Source organism: Brachyhypopomus gauderio, unplaced genomic scaffold (assembly GCF_052324685.1).
Source record: "Brachyhypopomus gauderio isolate BG-103 unplaced genomic scaffold, BGAUD_0.2 sc83, whole genome shotgun sequence".
Taxonomy (NCBI): Eukaryota; Metazoa; Chordata; class Actinopteri; order Gymnotiformes; family Hypopomidae; genus Brachyhypopomus; species Brachyhypopomus gauderio.
In genome coordinates, this window is record NW_027506904.1 from 522,595 (window position 1) to 540,656 (window position 18,062).

Sequence of the window (18,062 nt, forward strand, 5' to 3'; positions counted from 1 at the left end):
AAAGCTGCCGTCCCAGTAACATCAGGACAGAAAAACAGACCCTGTTCTACCCTCTGCCACACATTATAATAGCTACCTGTCTACACACACACACACACACACACACACACACACACACACACACACACACACACACACACACACAAAGAGAGAGTTAGATTTGGAGACAGGGATAATATAGCACAACATAGCAACATGTCCAGTGGTGTTGTGGGTTTGGTGGAGGGATCCTCTCAACATGACGGCCACTATACTCTGGATGGATCAGAGACTCCGCCTCTCGTACAGACAGCAAGAGGTGGGCGGGACGTGGGGGAGGAGTTACAGCCTCAGCTCTACCTGTCAAACAGATCAAATTTGCCCACAGATGCGGAGACAGGGACAGAAGGACCAAAGAACCGAAGGACAGAAGAACAGAAGGACAGAAGTGAACTGCTGTACCAAAAATACCTCCATATGAAGTTGAAAATATCTGGAGAGAGACAGAGGGCTTGGAATATGACAGGAGTCTTGTCACTGCAGGAGGCCAAACATAGACTCATAGACACAGACACGCGCACACACACACACACACACACACACACACACACACACACACACACACACACACACACAAACACACGCACGCACGCACAGAGACGCTCACACACATGCATGCATGCATGTACACAGGCACACACAAACACAAACACACACACACACACACACGCATACACACACACACACACACACACACACACACACACACACACACACACACACACACACACACACTCCACCCTCCCCAGGCCATTTGGAGGGTGATCCAAATATTTTACTTCTTTATGGACATGATGCCCCAAACTCAAAGATGGGGTGTATAGTGGGCATGGCCGTAACTAGCTATGGGGACACTGAGGTCTGGACAGTGGACCATAGTAGTTTTGAAAGTTCTTTTTCCCTGGTATATTTAATTATGAAACGGTGGATCCTACTCAGTCAGCAGCAGTTGTTCTCAACTGACCTCAGAACAGCTGGCAATGAATTAATGTATTTGTCTGTCACGCTAAGCTGCTCATCCAGATTGAGTGTAATGGTATACAACACTTTCTCCTCCTCTATTACATTACATGGTGAACAGTAAGAAACGTGATCTAGCATTAATACCCGAACACATTAATGCGCAATTTATATTGAAACTTCTTATAATGAAAAGGTTTAAACAATTATTGTTAAATTAAATTTCAAAATGATTCATTGGTTTTTGAGATCTGTGCAGAAAGAGAAAGACAGAACACTACGTGTGCTAAATATCACATGAATAAACAGCAGTAATAAAGTAAGATCATTAACAACAAAACCAGTGTGAAGCTTTAGAATGTCTAGCTGAAACCAACGCTTATGTAAAAATAATAATAATAGTTTATGGTTTATGGTTGAATACAGGAATGGGAAATGTAACACGGTGAATCATGGTTAAAGGATGATGGAGTGGGAGACGTTTGAAAAACTGATTGTACAATATGGACATTATGAAAACAAGGGAGTAACGTGCGATACCAGACGTACAGTACGTATATCTATATATACGTATATATACGTGCTTTAATACTTATGTGAAGTAAGTCGCATTTCTGTGGTATGAACCTCCGCAGTTTGGTAATGGCCTAGATGAGCCCGTGAAAAGGGAATGTTCGGATGACAGTGAGGTTTACGAACATCTATTCTGAACATGCTTTACTCGCCGCAGCCATTTCGATGCATTATTTATTACTACGTTATGGAGGCTACTCATGAAAAATAAAGCAAATAAAAAACTTTGGAGATCACAGTTGCCTATGCCACCTCCAAAAAGCACCCTAAAACATTGTTTTATGTAGGATCGGGTTGGCTGGACGGAGCCGTGATGACAGTGCCCGTCCTGGACGGGAGTCCCAGAGCTAAATCGGCGCTGTTCTCTCGGTGGGGAGGATCGTGTTATTTCACAGCAAGCGTGTCGTGTTTTCTGCTGGTGGGAGGCGAGCGCTCGTATGAGTTGTGCTATGACAAAAGTTCGTAAACGATGTGCATGGTGTGCAGCTCGGATGAAGCACGTGCCGCATTCTGCACGGGTGTGTTGTGGTGTGACAGGGTTGGCTAGTTTTGGCGGGGGGGGAGAAGTGCAATAAAGACTAATAGGGAGGAAAAGTGTGTTTTAAAGACGCTGCCTGCTCCATGCAGCGAATGCAGAGGCAGATGCAGGTGTCGTCGAGAGAGTGCGTTGCCGTTAATGTGATCATTACAATATATGCGACGTGGGATTTTTAAAAGTGGTCCTGTCTCTTGGTCAACGGCACAATAATCGAGCAGTGTGCTGGGAAGAAGCAGCAATATGCTCTGTATTTTTCGCAGCGTTTAGGCTAAATCCTGCGTTAGATGGGTTTCTCTATTTAAACGCAAGAGATTGGCCTATTCGGGCAGTCATAAAGTCATTTACGGGGTATTTGGGCGCTCTGGAAAAACACACACTTGTCTTTTCAATAACACTGCAGAATCTGCATAAACACATCAGCCAGATTCGGTTTGACAGCTTCGGTGATTTAAGTCTTAGCCAGTCCAAGGGCAGTCCTGGAGAAGAGGGAATGTTAAATGAACACTGGAACAAAATGTGTCTCGATTTAGCGCCAGTTTCTCCAGAACCTGCGCGGTGGGACTGTCGTGCACGCCAAGCGCTCGTGGCAGAGCACGCGCCCACGAGGAAGCATGCACGAGAATCCCTCCTGCGTTTCAGACGGCTGCATACCCGGCCACCTCACGCGCAGCTCAGGCCCGCTGCTGCAGTGCGCTCGCGCCCTGTACGGAATACCAATGTGCCAGCATCAGTTACCGTAGCAACAGTGTAGCCCGCCGCCGCGCGGTTAACGTCCCAAACGGTGGTCGTGGTCGTCTTACCAGCCATAGCTGGTGTGTTTTGGGGAGTTCTTGTTTGTGGAGCGGATTATCTGTGATTAATCATATGTTATTTATGGTGAAGGTTAATGTTTGAGAGAAAATGCCTGGTTTGGAACTGGTTCTACAGTCTAGGCTGGGTCCCATGAGACAGACTGCACACTCTTCCTGTTGGAGGGTGCATATGAGATCTAGGTTATACACCACAAGATGTCCAGAAGCACGCGGCCCCACTATTTTTGGTTTAGATGTAGCACTAAATAATTGTGTGCAACGAGGATCTGGCAGACCAAATCATTTTGTGAAGACAAAGAGTGACATTTACTGGCCAAACTCGTCATTGCTCGTCCGATCTCCACAGACTCTCCAGTTTTTTGCTAAGTCAAGAAAACGCACCACAGACCACTGTAGCTTCCTGATAATGTAAACTGAAGACTGAACACTGTGTACTTGTGGAATTTGTGCATCTGCTGAAGTAGTTTCTGACCTTTTAGACCTGAGGCAGTTCCAAACTAATCATTTGTCAGAACAGCACTGGTTTATGAACAAAACCACTCTGAGAGTTGGTGTATCCGCAGCAGTTCACCTTAAAGTCACCAGTACCACAATAACAGTTGAACACAGACCACACACGCTGATGGTGTACAGAGCCTTGATGGTAATATGGATTCTGATTCAGAGGGCCTATGAACGGACAGGACAGTGATAGGACAATCTAGTCAACGGCTGTTCAATGACTTCCATGTGGTGACAATGTTTTAATTATGTTACATCAATATTTTGTAAGATGTATTAATACTTTTTATAACTACCTCATCTGCTCTGCAAATGCCTGTAAGGATATCTCACGTGTCTCCAGGTGAACGTGAGGATGACCTGTTCTGGTCCTAGCATCCCCTGCATAGAGTGGATTTGACACACATGAGAAGTTCCTGTCTGAACCTTCTCTGCATGCAGGTACAGGTACATGTCCACTGCTGAGTTGAGGTTCAGCATGTTGCTGATGTCTGCCAGCACGTCCACGTCCAGGCTGCAGTCATCGGGGTCCACGTCCCAGTGCCACGCACGCAGCACTATCTGTGTGATGGACCGTGTGACGGACAGCAGCATGAACGCCGTGAACACGGTTACCAGGAGCACCACCGACTTTCTCTTCCACCGATACATAGGCCCAGTAGTAAGGCAGCGCCAACAGAGACCCCAGTGTGAAGACGATGACGATTACTCACAGTGCAGTGCGGGGGCTGCAGAGCCGGCTCCTCACGCCCCACTTGGTGATCGCCAGGAACCTCTCGGCGGTGAAGGCCACCACCAGCCAGGTGGAGGCGTTGTAGGCCCCGTAGCTGAAGAGGCTACACCAGGCTACACTAGGGCTCGCGAGACCAGAAGGGCTCCACCATGATACAAGTCAGAGCAAAGCAGCGGAGTTCATCGCTACCATAGAGCCTCCATGTTCACAGCATGCACGTTTTGCATCAGTCGGTTGAGCACATGGTTAGCGTTCATCACTCTATGGAAACATTTGATCATGTCAGTGTCTGTTATCTGTTACATAAAGTACAAATGCCACAGATTGACAAAGACTAGAAGCTTAGGAGAAGCAAACACAACAATTCTTTCTCATGTGGTGACATTGCCTAAGATCACTACTGAACAAAAACACAGCGAGGAAGCCTGACTCAGCGTTCAGGCCTTCGTCTGGCTGTGCCAGCACTCACAGGGGACCCCGACGGGAGGGTTGGGTAGTTGACCCTCGGCAGTTTGACCATCCAGTGCTCCCCAGACCCCATGGCTCCCCTCCGACAACCCAGCGTCCCGCAGACGTCCCTCTCAAATGTCTCTCTGCGTCGCACTCTTATCCCGCAGGGCGCAGGTGGAGAGGGAGGGGCCCCCGACCCACAGCTGGTATCCTTGGTTATGGAAACTTATGTTCTTGGCCGTTTAGCAACCCCTGTCAATTATTACAGCACCTGCCCCTTGTGTTTATTGACATAACTGAAAAGGCATAGAGATAATTAAAAATCGGGCCCTGACCGCATTATAAATATTGACAGCCGTTTTCTTCTGACTGATTTATGAATCCACCAGGTCATCCTGCTATTTTGTCTGACAAAAATACACACAGCACCGCTTTCAGATGACACGTCTGACCGGTGACTTTCATTTACAAAACACAGCGGTTGGCAGTTTTATCCATTTACAATTTCAGAGCAGCGTGACGGTGGAAGATACGGGCGACTCTGTGCAGATTGATTCGTTCTGTGCTTTTTAAGGCAAATCCAGAGGCAAACACACACACAGTCCTCCACAGGAAACACTTATTGCAAGGCTGCAGGAGGCCATTTTGGATTATTGCCGACATCTTTTAATTGAAGACTTGTGTTCTAAAAGGTCATCAAATAAACTCCAACTTGTAGAGACTGCTGCAGGTAGAGTCCTTACGAGCTAGGTTTGACCGTTCGAGTTATGTTCTTTCAACACTGCACTGCAATTTCAGTTGATTCTAAAATACTCTTATTGATGTATACAGCCTTAAAAGGTCCCCACAGTACCTGAGCTGAATTCATTGATTAGTGAAGCCCGGAAACCCTGCTGTGTTCTCAAAGTGCATTCTGTAGGCTAAAGACGTAGGTTAAAGGCTCTCTCTTGAGCACAGGGTGGCGTTAATCTTTAGCACTTTGACCTAAAATCTATTAAATGTGTAAGCGTTTTATGACAGAAAAGGAATAATGTCGCACCTTCTCGCCTGTGTGACCTTTACACTGCAAAATGATGCCGGAGAAAAACCACTACGTTGTTTCCTGAACAAGTAGAGGGCAGGAGCAGCTCCATGAATATAGCACATACAGCACTTTACAAATGTGAACAATATACACCAAGATGGAATTGTATAAAAGAAGATGAAACAGAATTACAAATTAAAAATTGAACATAAAGCAAAGAACCATAGAAATGGAATGTGTTAAGGTAAAATTAAAAGTTAAAACATTAGCTACAGGAGTCTTTAGGTTAATTAAAGGCCAGTCTAACTAGGAATAAATAGAATTCCACAGCTTACAGCTTTTTGAGCCTCTTTAGTCAGGAACATGAATTCAGTGTACGGAGGTACAGTGGGGAGAGACCACAGTGGCATTATTATATTAAAATCAATTCTGAAAGACATGTCTTTGATGAATTAAAGGAGCAATAAGTCATTTTTCGAATGATTCTTAACACTATGAAATGGCAACTGTACTGACATCTAGTGGCCTGGATGATTCTGGGATTCTGTACAAAATGCATTTTAAACATGGCTCCTCTCTGTGAGGAACACACTGTATGGAACAAAACTGGTGCATTTTGAGTACTCCAGTGCAATTTCTGTAGTTGTCTGTAGTTCTGTGTTGTCTCACTCTCCTATTATTTATAATTTTATTTTTACTTCAGTGTACTTTTGTGTTGTTTTTTGTGCTGAAACTTGGGAAGGAGAGGACGTAATTTAGATTCTCTGTATGTCCTGTACATATGCAGAATTGACAATAAAAACGACTTGAACTTGAACAATTTTATTATTCATCAACGCTTTATAGAAAAAAATTATTAAATAACAAAAATCACATTCATAAATATTGTTTACTACTTTATGACTTTTGCTCTTGTTCAGTTTTTCATGGTCAGCGGTTGAGAAAATGTGACGAACCTATTTATCATACTTTGTGGCATATATATAACAATGTATTTTTCTCAAAGTATCACTATTGCTCCTTTTTGGTTCTGCAGGTGGTCATAAATTAGCTGGAGGCTTGTCCCCACACACAGACTTTGAAGTAGCCTATCTATAAAGCTATAAAACTCAGACTTTCTGAAACATTAATGAGATGAACTGAGAGAGATAATGAGGCATAAAACAGATCAAAGCCCAGATTACTGCACTGCCAGACAGTTAGGCCGGGGAAGGTCTGGGCTGGTAAAATGTGTTTATGTCCTGTGTTGGCCTCATAGAAGCAGCAGTGTCAAAACAAGGCCCGTTAAAATGTTGTCACCACCCAAGACGACCCTCCTGATCCCCTCCTGGAGACGCTCAGCTTCTATCCTTTTATTTGCGCCAAACACAATTATCACAGAATAGTTTTTGAATATATATTAAAAGAATTTGAAATATAAAAGTAAAATCCAAGTCTGCAAACATTCAATACGTATCGTTTGTTTTCACGTGCAGTCGTCATATTTACCTTCAGCAGTCCTGGACTTGCACGCATCCAGGTCTGTTTACTGGAAACTGCATGTTGGCTGAGGGCTCCGACCCGTGCCGTGTGCAAGCCCTATTATCCACCAGTGTTTGCTTATAAAATTTTATTTCCGTTCGAAAGACAAAGATGTCATCCAAACAGGTCCATCCAATACCATCCAAACAAAAAGAACATGTTTAATTTCCATTTAGGCTCCGCCACACAGGAGAACATCACTGCTACAGCTGCAGAGTATTTTAAAAGATAGTTATCGGTTTGCTTACAATTTAACGATAGCCTTGGGTGCAATTGCTTTCCCACCACAATACTTTTCTTCCCTAAAATGTTCAATAAGCAATCTAATGTTATGTATAAATCTTAACTGCACAATTATGCAGTGCGTATCCTTCACTTTCTGGTTTTTTTTCTTGTTTGGCACACAGGATTTCTGCCAGTCCAGATGTTGAGTATCCTTTACACATTTCAAAATATTTCTATCTACTCAGCACAGGCCAAGATGCTGCTTGCCTCTCCAAACCTGTGATGTCTGGTATGATTTATGATAATGGACTTCAGAGCAACACATTCTACTGGTGCTTATGAGACAGACTAAGGAGTGGGTTAGTGTACGAGTGAACTGGCCGCTGATCCCCTACGAGCTACTGTAGATATTCTACAGCAAAGGTTTTTGCTTCTTGTAGGTACTAAACAAAGTGCTTATTTTTCGTAGACTTTTCCTTCCCTTAACTTGCGTTCGTGGTCAGCATGTGGAGTGCTTCTGTAAAACACGGTAACTTTCATGATGCGAATGAGAAGTAAGATTCAAACACTTTTATTTTGTTATTTTTAATCCATATGAATGTAATTTTAATTCATGCAGTATGGAGTAGTCCTCTTATCCAAATAGTGACCCGAGTCAGTAGTTCTCGTCTATGTTACAGTCAGGTACAGCTGCCGCTGAGGGTCGTGTGCTATTTCTTCTTGCCCGGCTTTGGTGCTTTGTCCAGGCCTTGGATATATTTGCGAGGTAACCGATATTGCTCTGAAAATAAAGCAAAATGAAGCATAAATGGAGACTGAAGTCATGTGATTTTAGCAGATGTGAAGGACCACGCCGTGCCGTGTTTACCTATGAGCAGCTTGCCAACGTGCTGGACCTGGCTGCCCTGGATCTGGACCAGCTGTCTGTCTTTGGCTCCAGGAACATCGTGGAGGACGTAGCTGGCCTGGACGCGGTGCTGCAGAGTTTCGGCCACGACGAGCGGGTCTAGCCCAAATCCTTCCAGATTCTTTATTATTGTGACCTGAAAACAACCGCAGAACGGGGGCAGGAATCACGTGTTTAAAATCGAGGGTGAGGCATGAACGTATAAAGGATTCATGGGGAATATGTGGGAATATTGGAATATTTGTCGGAACGTTAGTTCAATGTCTTGTCTAGAGGTCGACTACCTGCCCTAGAATGACTGTAGTTCTTTTTGGCAGTGAAAGAGGAAGGGACAGTGATATATTGCTCATAATCCAGCCCTTTGAATACCTTCTTGTTGGAACCCCTGGAGGCCACGCTGATGTCTATGGGCTCCACTTGACCCTTCCTCACAACAGGAGCCTTGCCTGGGAACTGCAACTGGTGGCATGCTTGCATCCTGCTGAGAGTCCTGCAAACAGAAGGTGGCGCTCTTCGTGGTAAGCCCTGAAGCAAGAGCCTGCTCAAACGTCAACAGCAAGGCCTTCTTCAGCGAAACCGACTGGTCGTGGCAGAAGATTCCTCCTCGCAGGATGAAAATGTGCGCCACATTATTGTCCAAAAACATCCCCAACAAGACTACGAACGCATATACTTAAGCGTTGCCTAGTGCCCCTACACACACACGTTACTGAGCTTTTCTCTTCAGTCTGCCATGGGAACTTCTCAGAGTTTTTCATCCCTCTGCAAGCAGATACAAAGTCAGCTCAGGCTCAACTGCACGATGCTAAATGTTCTGCACAAACCGTCTTCTGGATCCCTCGTTTATTACAGCCGAGGCTGCTGATCATGCCAACCTCATGGATCTGCTCTCCAGACTGTTTGTTTGTTTTGCAACCAGAGGGAATAAATAATATGCTGGACCACATGTGTTGCGATGCGGAGAATGCCAACAGAGATTGGCCCTACACCCACCCTGGCCGTCTTTGGAAGGCTGTTTTGTTTCTAATGGCATACATACAGGCCCTCGTCGCCAGGACGAAGCCCACTGTGCAGACTGTCAGAGTCTGGCTCGATGGAGCCGTGACTAAAGTAAAGGACTGACGGACAACACAAACTGGGATCTGTGCAATCAGGAAGCATGGACTTGCTCGGCTAAGCCTCTTCCATTTTAGCCTACATCAACTTCTGTATGAGGAATGTTAAGGGCCCCCCTCCATTAATTTTTGGTAAACATGTCCATGTAGAAGTCTAAATGGTCTGAAATCAACACCATGGCTGAACATTCCAGCTCTGAAACTGCAATGTATCGTGTGGATTCAGGCAGCCGGGGTTTCGGGCGAAGCGTTCATACGTCAGCTGGCGGGACGGGGCTTTCTGTGCCGCTCGCACAATCACAGCTGCAAGCTCTGGATGAACTGGTGTCTATGTGCTCCAGCTCAGATGCTGTTGAAGGTGATCTTACCTTCCTCACAAGACGTCCACTAGCAAGGCCAGGCACTGCTACAAAATGCGACCAGTGGACCACGTTAAGAGGTCAGACTTCCAGAACGTGCTGAACGGCGTCAGGTCTGTCACAGACTATAACGGTAACGACGCCTGTCCAACCTGCACGGCAGACTCGCCTATCCGTGACGATCGCAACCCCTTCTACGCACGGCTCGTCGGGGACAACGATTGACCAGCTACGGAGCTGACACAGTAGCAGGCTCCCATCACACGCACTGGTGCGTAGTTCCTACAAGGTGAGACGTGCCCTGGGCCACATCACTCCCAGCCAATCTGCTGGGCCTCACACGGCTCCTGGACAGGTCCTGCAACACTGCTCAGGACAGCTGACAGCAGCTGTTTACCAACCGTCTGGAACGAGCCACCACCTCAGGTCTGTTACAACCATCCCATATCCAAACAGCCTTGCTCAATCATAATTTAATAATAAATAAAACATAATAACTTATGTTGGACTTCAGGGGAAGGAAACACCTCGATCAATATCTCATGATCATCAGTGGTGGGGACCATCCAGTGCTTCAGATACCTTTGATTCCAGAAGACCCGTCATGGTCCATGAGCACGATGGTAATAACCCAGAATGGAGTCGTTAGACCCTTTACTTCCTGAGGAGCCTGAAAACATTCACACCTCCCACAACAGCTGCTGAAGACCTTCTACAGGAGCACCGTGGAGTCCGTCATCACATACGTTACAACTTGGTACCCTGACTGCACCTCTGAGAACATGAATGCCCCCCAGCGCATCGTTCAAACAGCCGGGAGCACCGCCCGATCACAGCGTCCAACGCTGGAAGAGATTACACCACCCTCAAAGCCACGCACGTCGGCAGAGACCCCACCCACCCAAAGCGCAGCGGCTACGTCACTCTGCCGTCTGGGTGCTCCAGAGACCTGCAGGCTGAAAATACCCCGGTGATGTCACGCTGCTGAACTTCCCCCCGCCCCTTTATAGCAGGAGCACCACTGTAACCGTATTGGACCTCAGCTGTGCCACATTTACATATGATCTGCATAAGATGACAAACCACAGCGTCTGTAACGAATCAGCATCTAAGAAACCAGAATTACGTCGAAACGGAAAGCAAATAAGATGGTACTGCTTCCAGCACTGCGTAATTGTTGACGTTCTTTCACTTTATATTTTGCATCTTATAGATTCTAAGTGTGTTACTGCTTTTAGGAGTCATAGCTTTACCTTTAAATATGTTGCCTCAAACATCTTGGTGTATTTGCACACTGGTAATAAAGATATAATTCTTATTAATCACATTTTATACCGTCACATGGCCAACACACACGGTTCTGAGCCTGATTCATGTTGATGGTCAAACAGAGAATCTCACATGAACGCCCTCTGTCTTTTGGTAGTAGAATTATAATATTATTATTGTGGCAATAGTCTTTATTCTGACAGCTAATGTCCACCTCTAGCCTGACTGTGAACAACCTCATTGCGAAATACTTCTGTAGATTACTTGTTTCAAATGAAAGCAACAGGAATAAAGCTATAAAATCATAGGTCACAATACAACAAAGCATATGTGTGTGTGTGTGTGTGTGTGTGTGTGTGTGTGTGTGTGTGTGTGTGTGTGTGTGTGTATAGTGAGATTACAGCAACCTGTATCTAGGGAGTGAGTGTGGGAGATAACAGCGACCATTATGTATCTTAAAGAGAGTGCTATAATCATGATATAGAAGAGCACATATAGAAGTGCTATAATCACATAGAAGAGTGCTATAATCATACAGAAGAGTACTATAGTCATATAGAAGAGTGCTATAATTGTGGTATAGAAGAGTGCTATAGTCATATAGAAGAGTAGTATAATTGTGGTATAGAAGAGCGCTATAATCATATAGAAGAGTAGTATAATTGTGGTATAGAAGAGCGCTATAATCATATAGAAGAGTAGTATAATTGTGGTATAGAAGAGTGCTATAATCACATTGGGGAGTAGTATAATTGTGGTATAGAAGAGTGCTATAGTCATATAGAAGAGTAGTATAATTGTGGTATAGAAGAGTGCTATAATCACATAGAAGAGTAGTATAATTGTGGTATAGAAGAGCGCTATAGTCATAGAGAAGAGTAGTATAATTGTGGTATAGAAGAGCGCTATAATCATATAGAAGAGTAGTATAATTGTGGTATAGAAGAGCGCTATAATCATATAGAAGAGTAGTATAATTGTTGTATAGAAGAGCGCTATAGTCATATAGAAGAGTGCTATAATCATATAGAAGAGTAGTATAATTGTGGTATAGAAGAGTGCTATAATCACATAGAAGAGTAGTATAATTGTGGTATAGAAGAGCGCTATAATCATATAGAAGAGTAGTATAATTGTGGTATAGAAGAGCGCTATAATCATATAGAAGAGTAGTATAATTGTTGTATAGAAGAGCGCTATAGTCATATAGAAGAGTGCTATAATCATATAGAAGAGTAGTATAATTGTGGTATAGAAGAGTGCTATAATCACATAGAAGAGTAGTATAATTGTGGTATAGAAGAGCGCTATAATCATATAGAAGAGTAGTATAATTGTGGTATAGAAGAGCGCTATAGTCATATAGAAGAGTAGTATAATTGTGGTATAGAAGAGTGCTATAGTCATATAGAAGAGTAGTATAATTGTGGTATAGAAGAGTGCTATAGTCATATAGAAGAGTAGTATAATTGTGGTATAGAAGAGTGCTATAATCACATAGAAGAGTAGTATAATTGTGGTATAGAAGAGTGCTATAATCATATAGAAGAGTAGTATAATTGTGGTATAGAAGAGTGCTATAATCATATAGAAGAGTAGTATAATTGTGGTATAGAAGAGCGCTATAATCATATAGAAGAGTAGTATAATTGTGGTATAGAAGAGTGCTATAGTCATATAGAAGAGTGCTATAATCATATAGAAGAGTAGTATAATTGTGGTATAGAAGAGCGCTATAATCATATAGAAGAGCGCTATAATCATATAGAAAAGTAGTATAATTGTGGTATAGAAGAGCGCTATAGTCATATAGAAGAGTAGTATAATTGTGGTATAGAAGAGTGCTATAATCACATTGAAGAGTAGTATAATTGTGGTATAGAAGAGTGCTATAATCATATAGAAGAGTAGTATAATTGTGGTATAGAAGAGTGCTATATAGAAGAGTAGTATAATTGTGGTATAGAAGAGTGCTATAGTCATATAGAAGAGTGCTATAATCATATAGAAGAGTAGTATAATTGTGGTATAGAAGAGCGCTATAATCATATAGAAGAGCGCTATAATCATATAGAAAAGTAGTATAATTGTGGTATAGAAGAGCGCTATAGTCATATAGAAGAGTAGTATAATTGTGGTATAGAAGAGTGCTATAGTCATATAGAAGAGTAGTATAATTGTGGTATAGAAGAGCGCTATAATCATATAGAAGAGTAGTATAATTGTGGTATAGAAGAGCGCTATAATCATATAGAAGAGTAGTATAATTGTGGTATAGAAGAGCGCTATAATCACATTGAAGAGTAGTATAATTGTGGTATAGAAGAGTGCTATAATCATATAGAAGAGTAGTATAATTGTGGTATAGAAGAGTGCTATATAGAAGAGTAGTATAATTGTGGTATAGAAGAGTGCTATAATCACATTGAAGAGTAGTATAATTGTGATATAGAAGAGCTCTATACTCATATAGTGGAGCGCTATAATCATATAGAAGAGTGCTATAATCATATAGAAGAGTGCTATAATCACATAGAAGAGTGCTATAATCATATAGAAGAGTAGTACAATCATGGTATAGAAGAGGGATAATCATATAGCATATCCTATTCTGCTTGAATGACTGAGATTTAGCTAAAAACTTCTTTTTAAAATCTTTACCAGATAGCCACAGCAAAATGAAACCTTGGACAAACTCTTAGCCACAAGTGTCAACACAGAGAAGAGTAAATAGTATGTAATATCTAGGTCATAAGCAGTATGAAATGAAAATGTTATTGATTAATGTACACTTATGGGAAATCAAATTTCTCTGTGTTTATAGCTGTGTTTTCCCAGCCGCATTATTGCACTAAGTGAGCGATAAAACTCAGTTTTAAAGTGTCTTATTACACGAAGCTCTCAAAAACAGGCCCCAGAGTGTCGTAGGCAGACGCAGGATCGAGTGTGTGACACTTACCTGCTGAAGAGGTCGTCCCATTTCAAAACCTCCACATCCTGGTATTCCGATTTCTCCAGCAGGCAGTCACACAGCACAGGGTTTATGTTCACATAGCTGACAAACGCACACAGACATCGGTTTACAGCTTCCGCACCGCTAGATACCCCGCTGGTTGGGGAATCTACTGAGAAAGGAAGAATTCCCTATGAACCTTTTTCCACGTGGTATATATAAACTAAGGTTGTCGGTTTTAGAATCTTTACTGAAGATGGAAAATATACGCGAGTATTTACAGAGTAATTGCTGGCACAGGTATCGTGACTTTACCTTTTGTTGGTTTCGTGGACAAGCTCGTTTGTTTTGACGTAGTCGGTGACGATGGTCCTCACTTCACTCGCCTGCAGTACCGCCCCCTTTCTGAACAAGTCAGCATTCAAAATACAGAGTCACGCCCACCCACAGGTAAGCACATAACTCGATGCACGCATAAGCACTGCACAACACCCACAGCCACACCCAGGCAGAACAGCGCATAAATCACCCAGAGTCACACACCGAAGCCACACCCCCTTCCCCCACACCCACTCACTTTTTGTGGGCTTCCTGGAAGAGGGGCTCCAGGCGTGACGTCACCCCGTACAGAGGCGTGATTTCGGGGGGCTGGTAGGACACCTCGCCGCTCCCCTCAGCCTCCACAGCCTCCTCGGCCGGCTCCCAGTCCACCGGGACGCAGAAAGAACGCAGCCTGTAATGAAGTTATTAGGGAACAGTCTCAAACGTGGGCCACCATCTTTGTGCGGCACACGTGAGATCATCCTGTAAATGCTACAAATATTCAAGAGTCTACCCTTGCACTACTGGACAGAGGATTTTGGGCAAACTGCCCCGAGGAAAGTGGCAGCTACGTACTCGGGGTTCTTCCAGTCCACCTCCACGATGCTGTCCACCCCTTTGGTCAGCTCCTTCACCCGGAGCAGACTGTGCTCTCTCTGCATGCACTGCAGAAACTTCGACAGCTACACGGAGGAAGAAGAGAGAGAGGCAGGAGGTGGAGTCCTCTAAGTCAAACGTGATTTCAGTTCGGATGTTCACCGCACGAGAAGAGGAGGAATGAAACCACACCTTTTTAAAGCTGGATTTTTTTATGTCCAGATGTTTTCCTCTGGGGCTGCAAAAGGTGGGGGGAAGAAAGCTTAACTTTCAAAATAAAGGTGTACATGATGCAGAGTGTGTGATCTGGGCGTGAGGGGACACACTTTAGATAATCAGAGACTGGAGGTTAAAGGCAAGACTAATAAATTACCAGCAGGGGGCCATGTGCTTGCGCAGGAAGGTGCTGGTCAACAGGGGGAGCTCCGACTTCTTCAATTTACTTTTCAGGGCATGAAGGAAACACTGAAACAAGAGAGAGTCCATCTGCTCTGTAAAGAGATTCAGATTTAGATTCAGAGTTAATGTACATTGTCCAGTAAAGCCTGTAACCCATATACCATTAAACAGACCCAGATGACTCCAGACTGATGCTCTAGTCATTCCAGTTCCAAGTCTCAGATTGTTTTAATCCCAAAAGCGGGATTAAGCGGTTCAGATAATGGATGGATGGATGGATGGAAGGCATACTCCGTTATGTTTTTGAGAACAGGCCTAAAGTGTGCATCAAAACTGACATTCTAAAATGTAATAGAAAAACACCATGGGACATGTACATATGGCAGGGGGGACAAATCCACCATTTCAAGAAGAACTCGCCTTGTGGAGACGACGAGTCCTCTTCTCCCTGGGTCTCCTCTGCGCCCTCCTCCGTCTCCACAGTCTCCTCCTTTTCCTCTCTCTCTCCGAGGCCCAGATCCTGCAGGTTCTGACAGGGTAACTCCATCTGGACCGCCGCAGAGCCGCACTGTCCTTCCGTCTCCTCCCCTTCGCATTTCATTACCTCTTCCTCTCCTCCACCACAATCCACTCCTTCCATCCCTCCCTCCACCTGCACCGAAGTGTCAGCAGTGGGTATGGTGGGGGGTGCAGTCTTATCCCCAAAAGCCCTGAGGTGAAAGGGAAAGTCACGGCCACTGGAATGAGAATGAGCCTGTGCTTTGCATGCGTAGCGTCACAATTATGAGCCAATAGAAAGATGGGATGACATCATGAGAAGTAGCATCACTGTCTTAATCAGATACCGACATAGCCAAACAATATCTTGTCGTCAAACTGGACAAACTCCTCGGTCTGTGTTATCTAGGTCCGAACCTTGTTGGCTGTTAGTTGGTGAGTGACAAGTCAGTGCTCCTGTTGACTAAACCCACACGAAAAGTCAGTAATTATCTAGTAACTTAAGCAACATCCATCTAAATATGTTTTTACTTAATGATAACCTTATATTGTTATGCCCTTACCACAAAGTGAACACAAGCTACGTAACTAATCTGTTTAGTGAGTGTGTGTGTGTGTGTGTGTGTGCATACCACAGCTGGTCCATGTATGTGTGCAACACATTCACTCCTTTCCCCTTCATCCCGCTACTTATCATTTCACTGCTCGACAAAGCAGCTGTGCCCACCGCCATTGGAGCCCTGTAACCAAGCAACACCAGGCAACACTTAAAAACATACAAAAAAATATTTTTGATGGATGGAAGATGATGGAGATGTGATGACATGTGATGACATGTGATGACTTTTCCGTGTCTACTTTGTTTAGAACTAGACTCTGAATGTAGGGACAAAAAGCAAACAGAAGCAGAGATAATCTGCATTTCTAGCAGCAGGTAGTCTGTGATGTGCATGTTTTAATAAAAGTCAGACAGGTGAAGTGTGAGGGGGTTTATGACGGACAGAATCACCTGTTTGACTTCACAGTGACAGCACAGCAATCACCCTTAAGCACATCAGGAAGTCCTGTACACGACACCACTACTCCAGGCAGCATAAGGTCTGTACAGGATGAAGGGGAAAAAACTGTGTGTGACGCTGACAGACACACGCACACACACACACACTCTCGGGAGAAACTCACCTGCACCACCGATCAATTTCTGCACTACTTGAGGCCATGTGGTAAGTGCTGGCAACATATCCGGGTATCGCCAAAGCGTGTACACTGGTGAAAACACAACAAATCAAAACTTTCAAATAAATCATCAGTAGTCATGATTGCCTTCCGGATAAACGGGGGGCGGGGGGTATACCTGTAGGGTACAGTCGTTTCTCCAGCTGAAAGAACGCGGGACATTTCTGAAGGACGTAAAGAGTAACTGCTTCGCCTTTATGTGCGTAAATTTTCACGATGTTCAGTTCTTCTTTGTTGGGAACGAGCTCGTTGAGTTGATCAGCAGACAGGGACGGGTACGCTGCAGAAACATCCGCCCTCAGCTTTCTCCTGTTGGGTGCATTAGGAAGCAATTGTGGCAACCTAATCAATGCATTTCCAAGGTCACTGCAAATCTGAAGTGTGTTAACACTTTGGTTTTAAAGAACACAAAGTTTACCATTACATTTCCATCAGAAAGTGTCCAGTTACCTACACCATTCATGTTCAACGACACAACCAACCATGTATAGCTTGCTAGCTACTTGCCTTAACACGCAACGACACAATAAAAATGTTTCAGTAAGACATGGCTGAAATTAAACGATAAAGTCGTGCAGTTGGTGTGGCACTTGAAGCCAAGATGGTGGTTGGCACAGACTTGAAGCCAACTGCTCCAGATATAGTTAGCCTCGTTAGTTAGCTAGCTAAATACAAACCTGTCAGATCCTTTGATAACCGTATTCGACTTCACACGAAACGGTTTTGTGAACATCCTGCTATGTTTTTTGACCTGTCGGTCTGCTTATATTTCGTTAAAGAACTGCAACCTTCGAGTTCCTAGATCATACTGTGACAACTTCTCAACATATGCATGTCCATAGGACCTAAACGTGTGGCTGCACTACAAAATACGTCCGTGTAGAAACAACGGCTAACTGTTGGATTGTTCCGCTCTCTCTCTCAATTTCAATTCAATTCAATATAGCTTTATTAGCATGACTGTATAGGGTACAGTGTTGCCAAAGCATTACAGCAATGTTAACAGTGACAATAACATTGACAAAGAACAAA

The 18,062-nt window shown here is 43.9% G+C and overlaps 1 protein-coding gene across 1 annotated transcript; it reads right to left on the bottom strand.

Moving 5' to 3' along the window:
• Nucleotides 1-7,931: 7,931 nt before the first annotated feature.
• eif2d (eukaryotic translation initiation factor 2D) lies at nucleotides 7,932-17,902 on the bottom strand. The gene is made up of 15 exons (XM_076991539.1): nucleotides 17,708-17,902; nucleotides 17,149-17,339; nucleotides 16,977-17,060; nucleotides 16,804-16,894; nucleotides 16,427-16,534; nucleotides 15,717-16,006; nucleotides 15,271-15,388; nucleotides 15,090-15,135; nucleotides 14,877-14,983; nucleotides 14,557-14,712; nucleotides 14,295-14,384; nucleotides 13,986-14,081; nucleotides 8,653-8,773; nucleotides 8,245-8,419; nucleotides 7,932-8,157 (listed from the first exon to the last, which is right to left on the bottom strand). Exons 1-15 carry the CDS (start codon nucleotides 17,761-17,763, stop codon nucleotides 8,087-8,089), a joined length of 1,800 nt encoding a protein of 599 aa, XP_076847654.1. The 5' UTR covers nucleotides 17,764-17,902; the 3' UTR covers nucleotides 7,932-8,086.
• Between the last annotated feature and the right edge of the window lie 160 nt (nucleotides 17,903-18,062).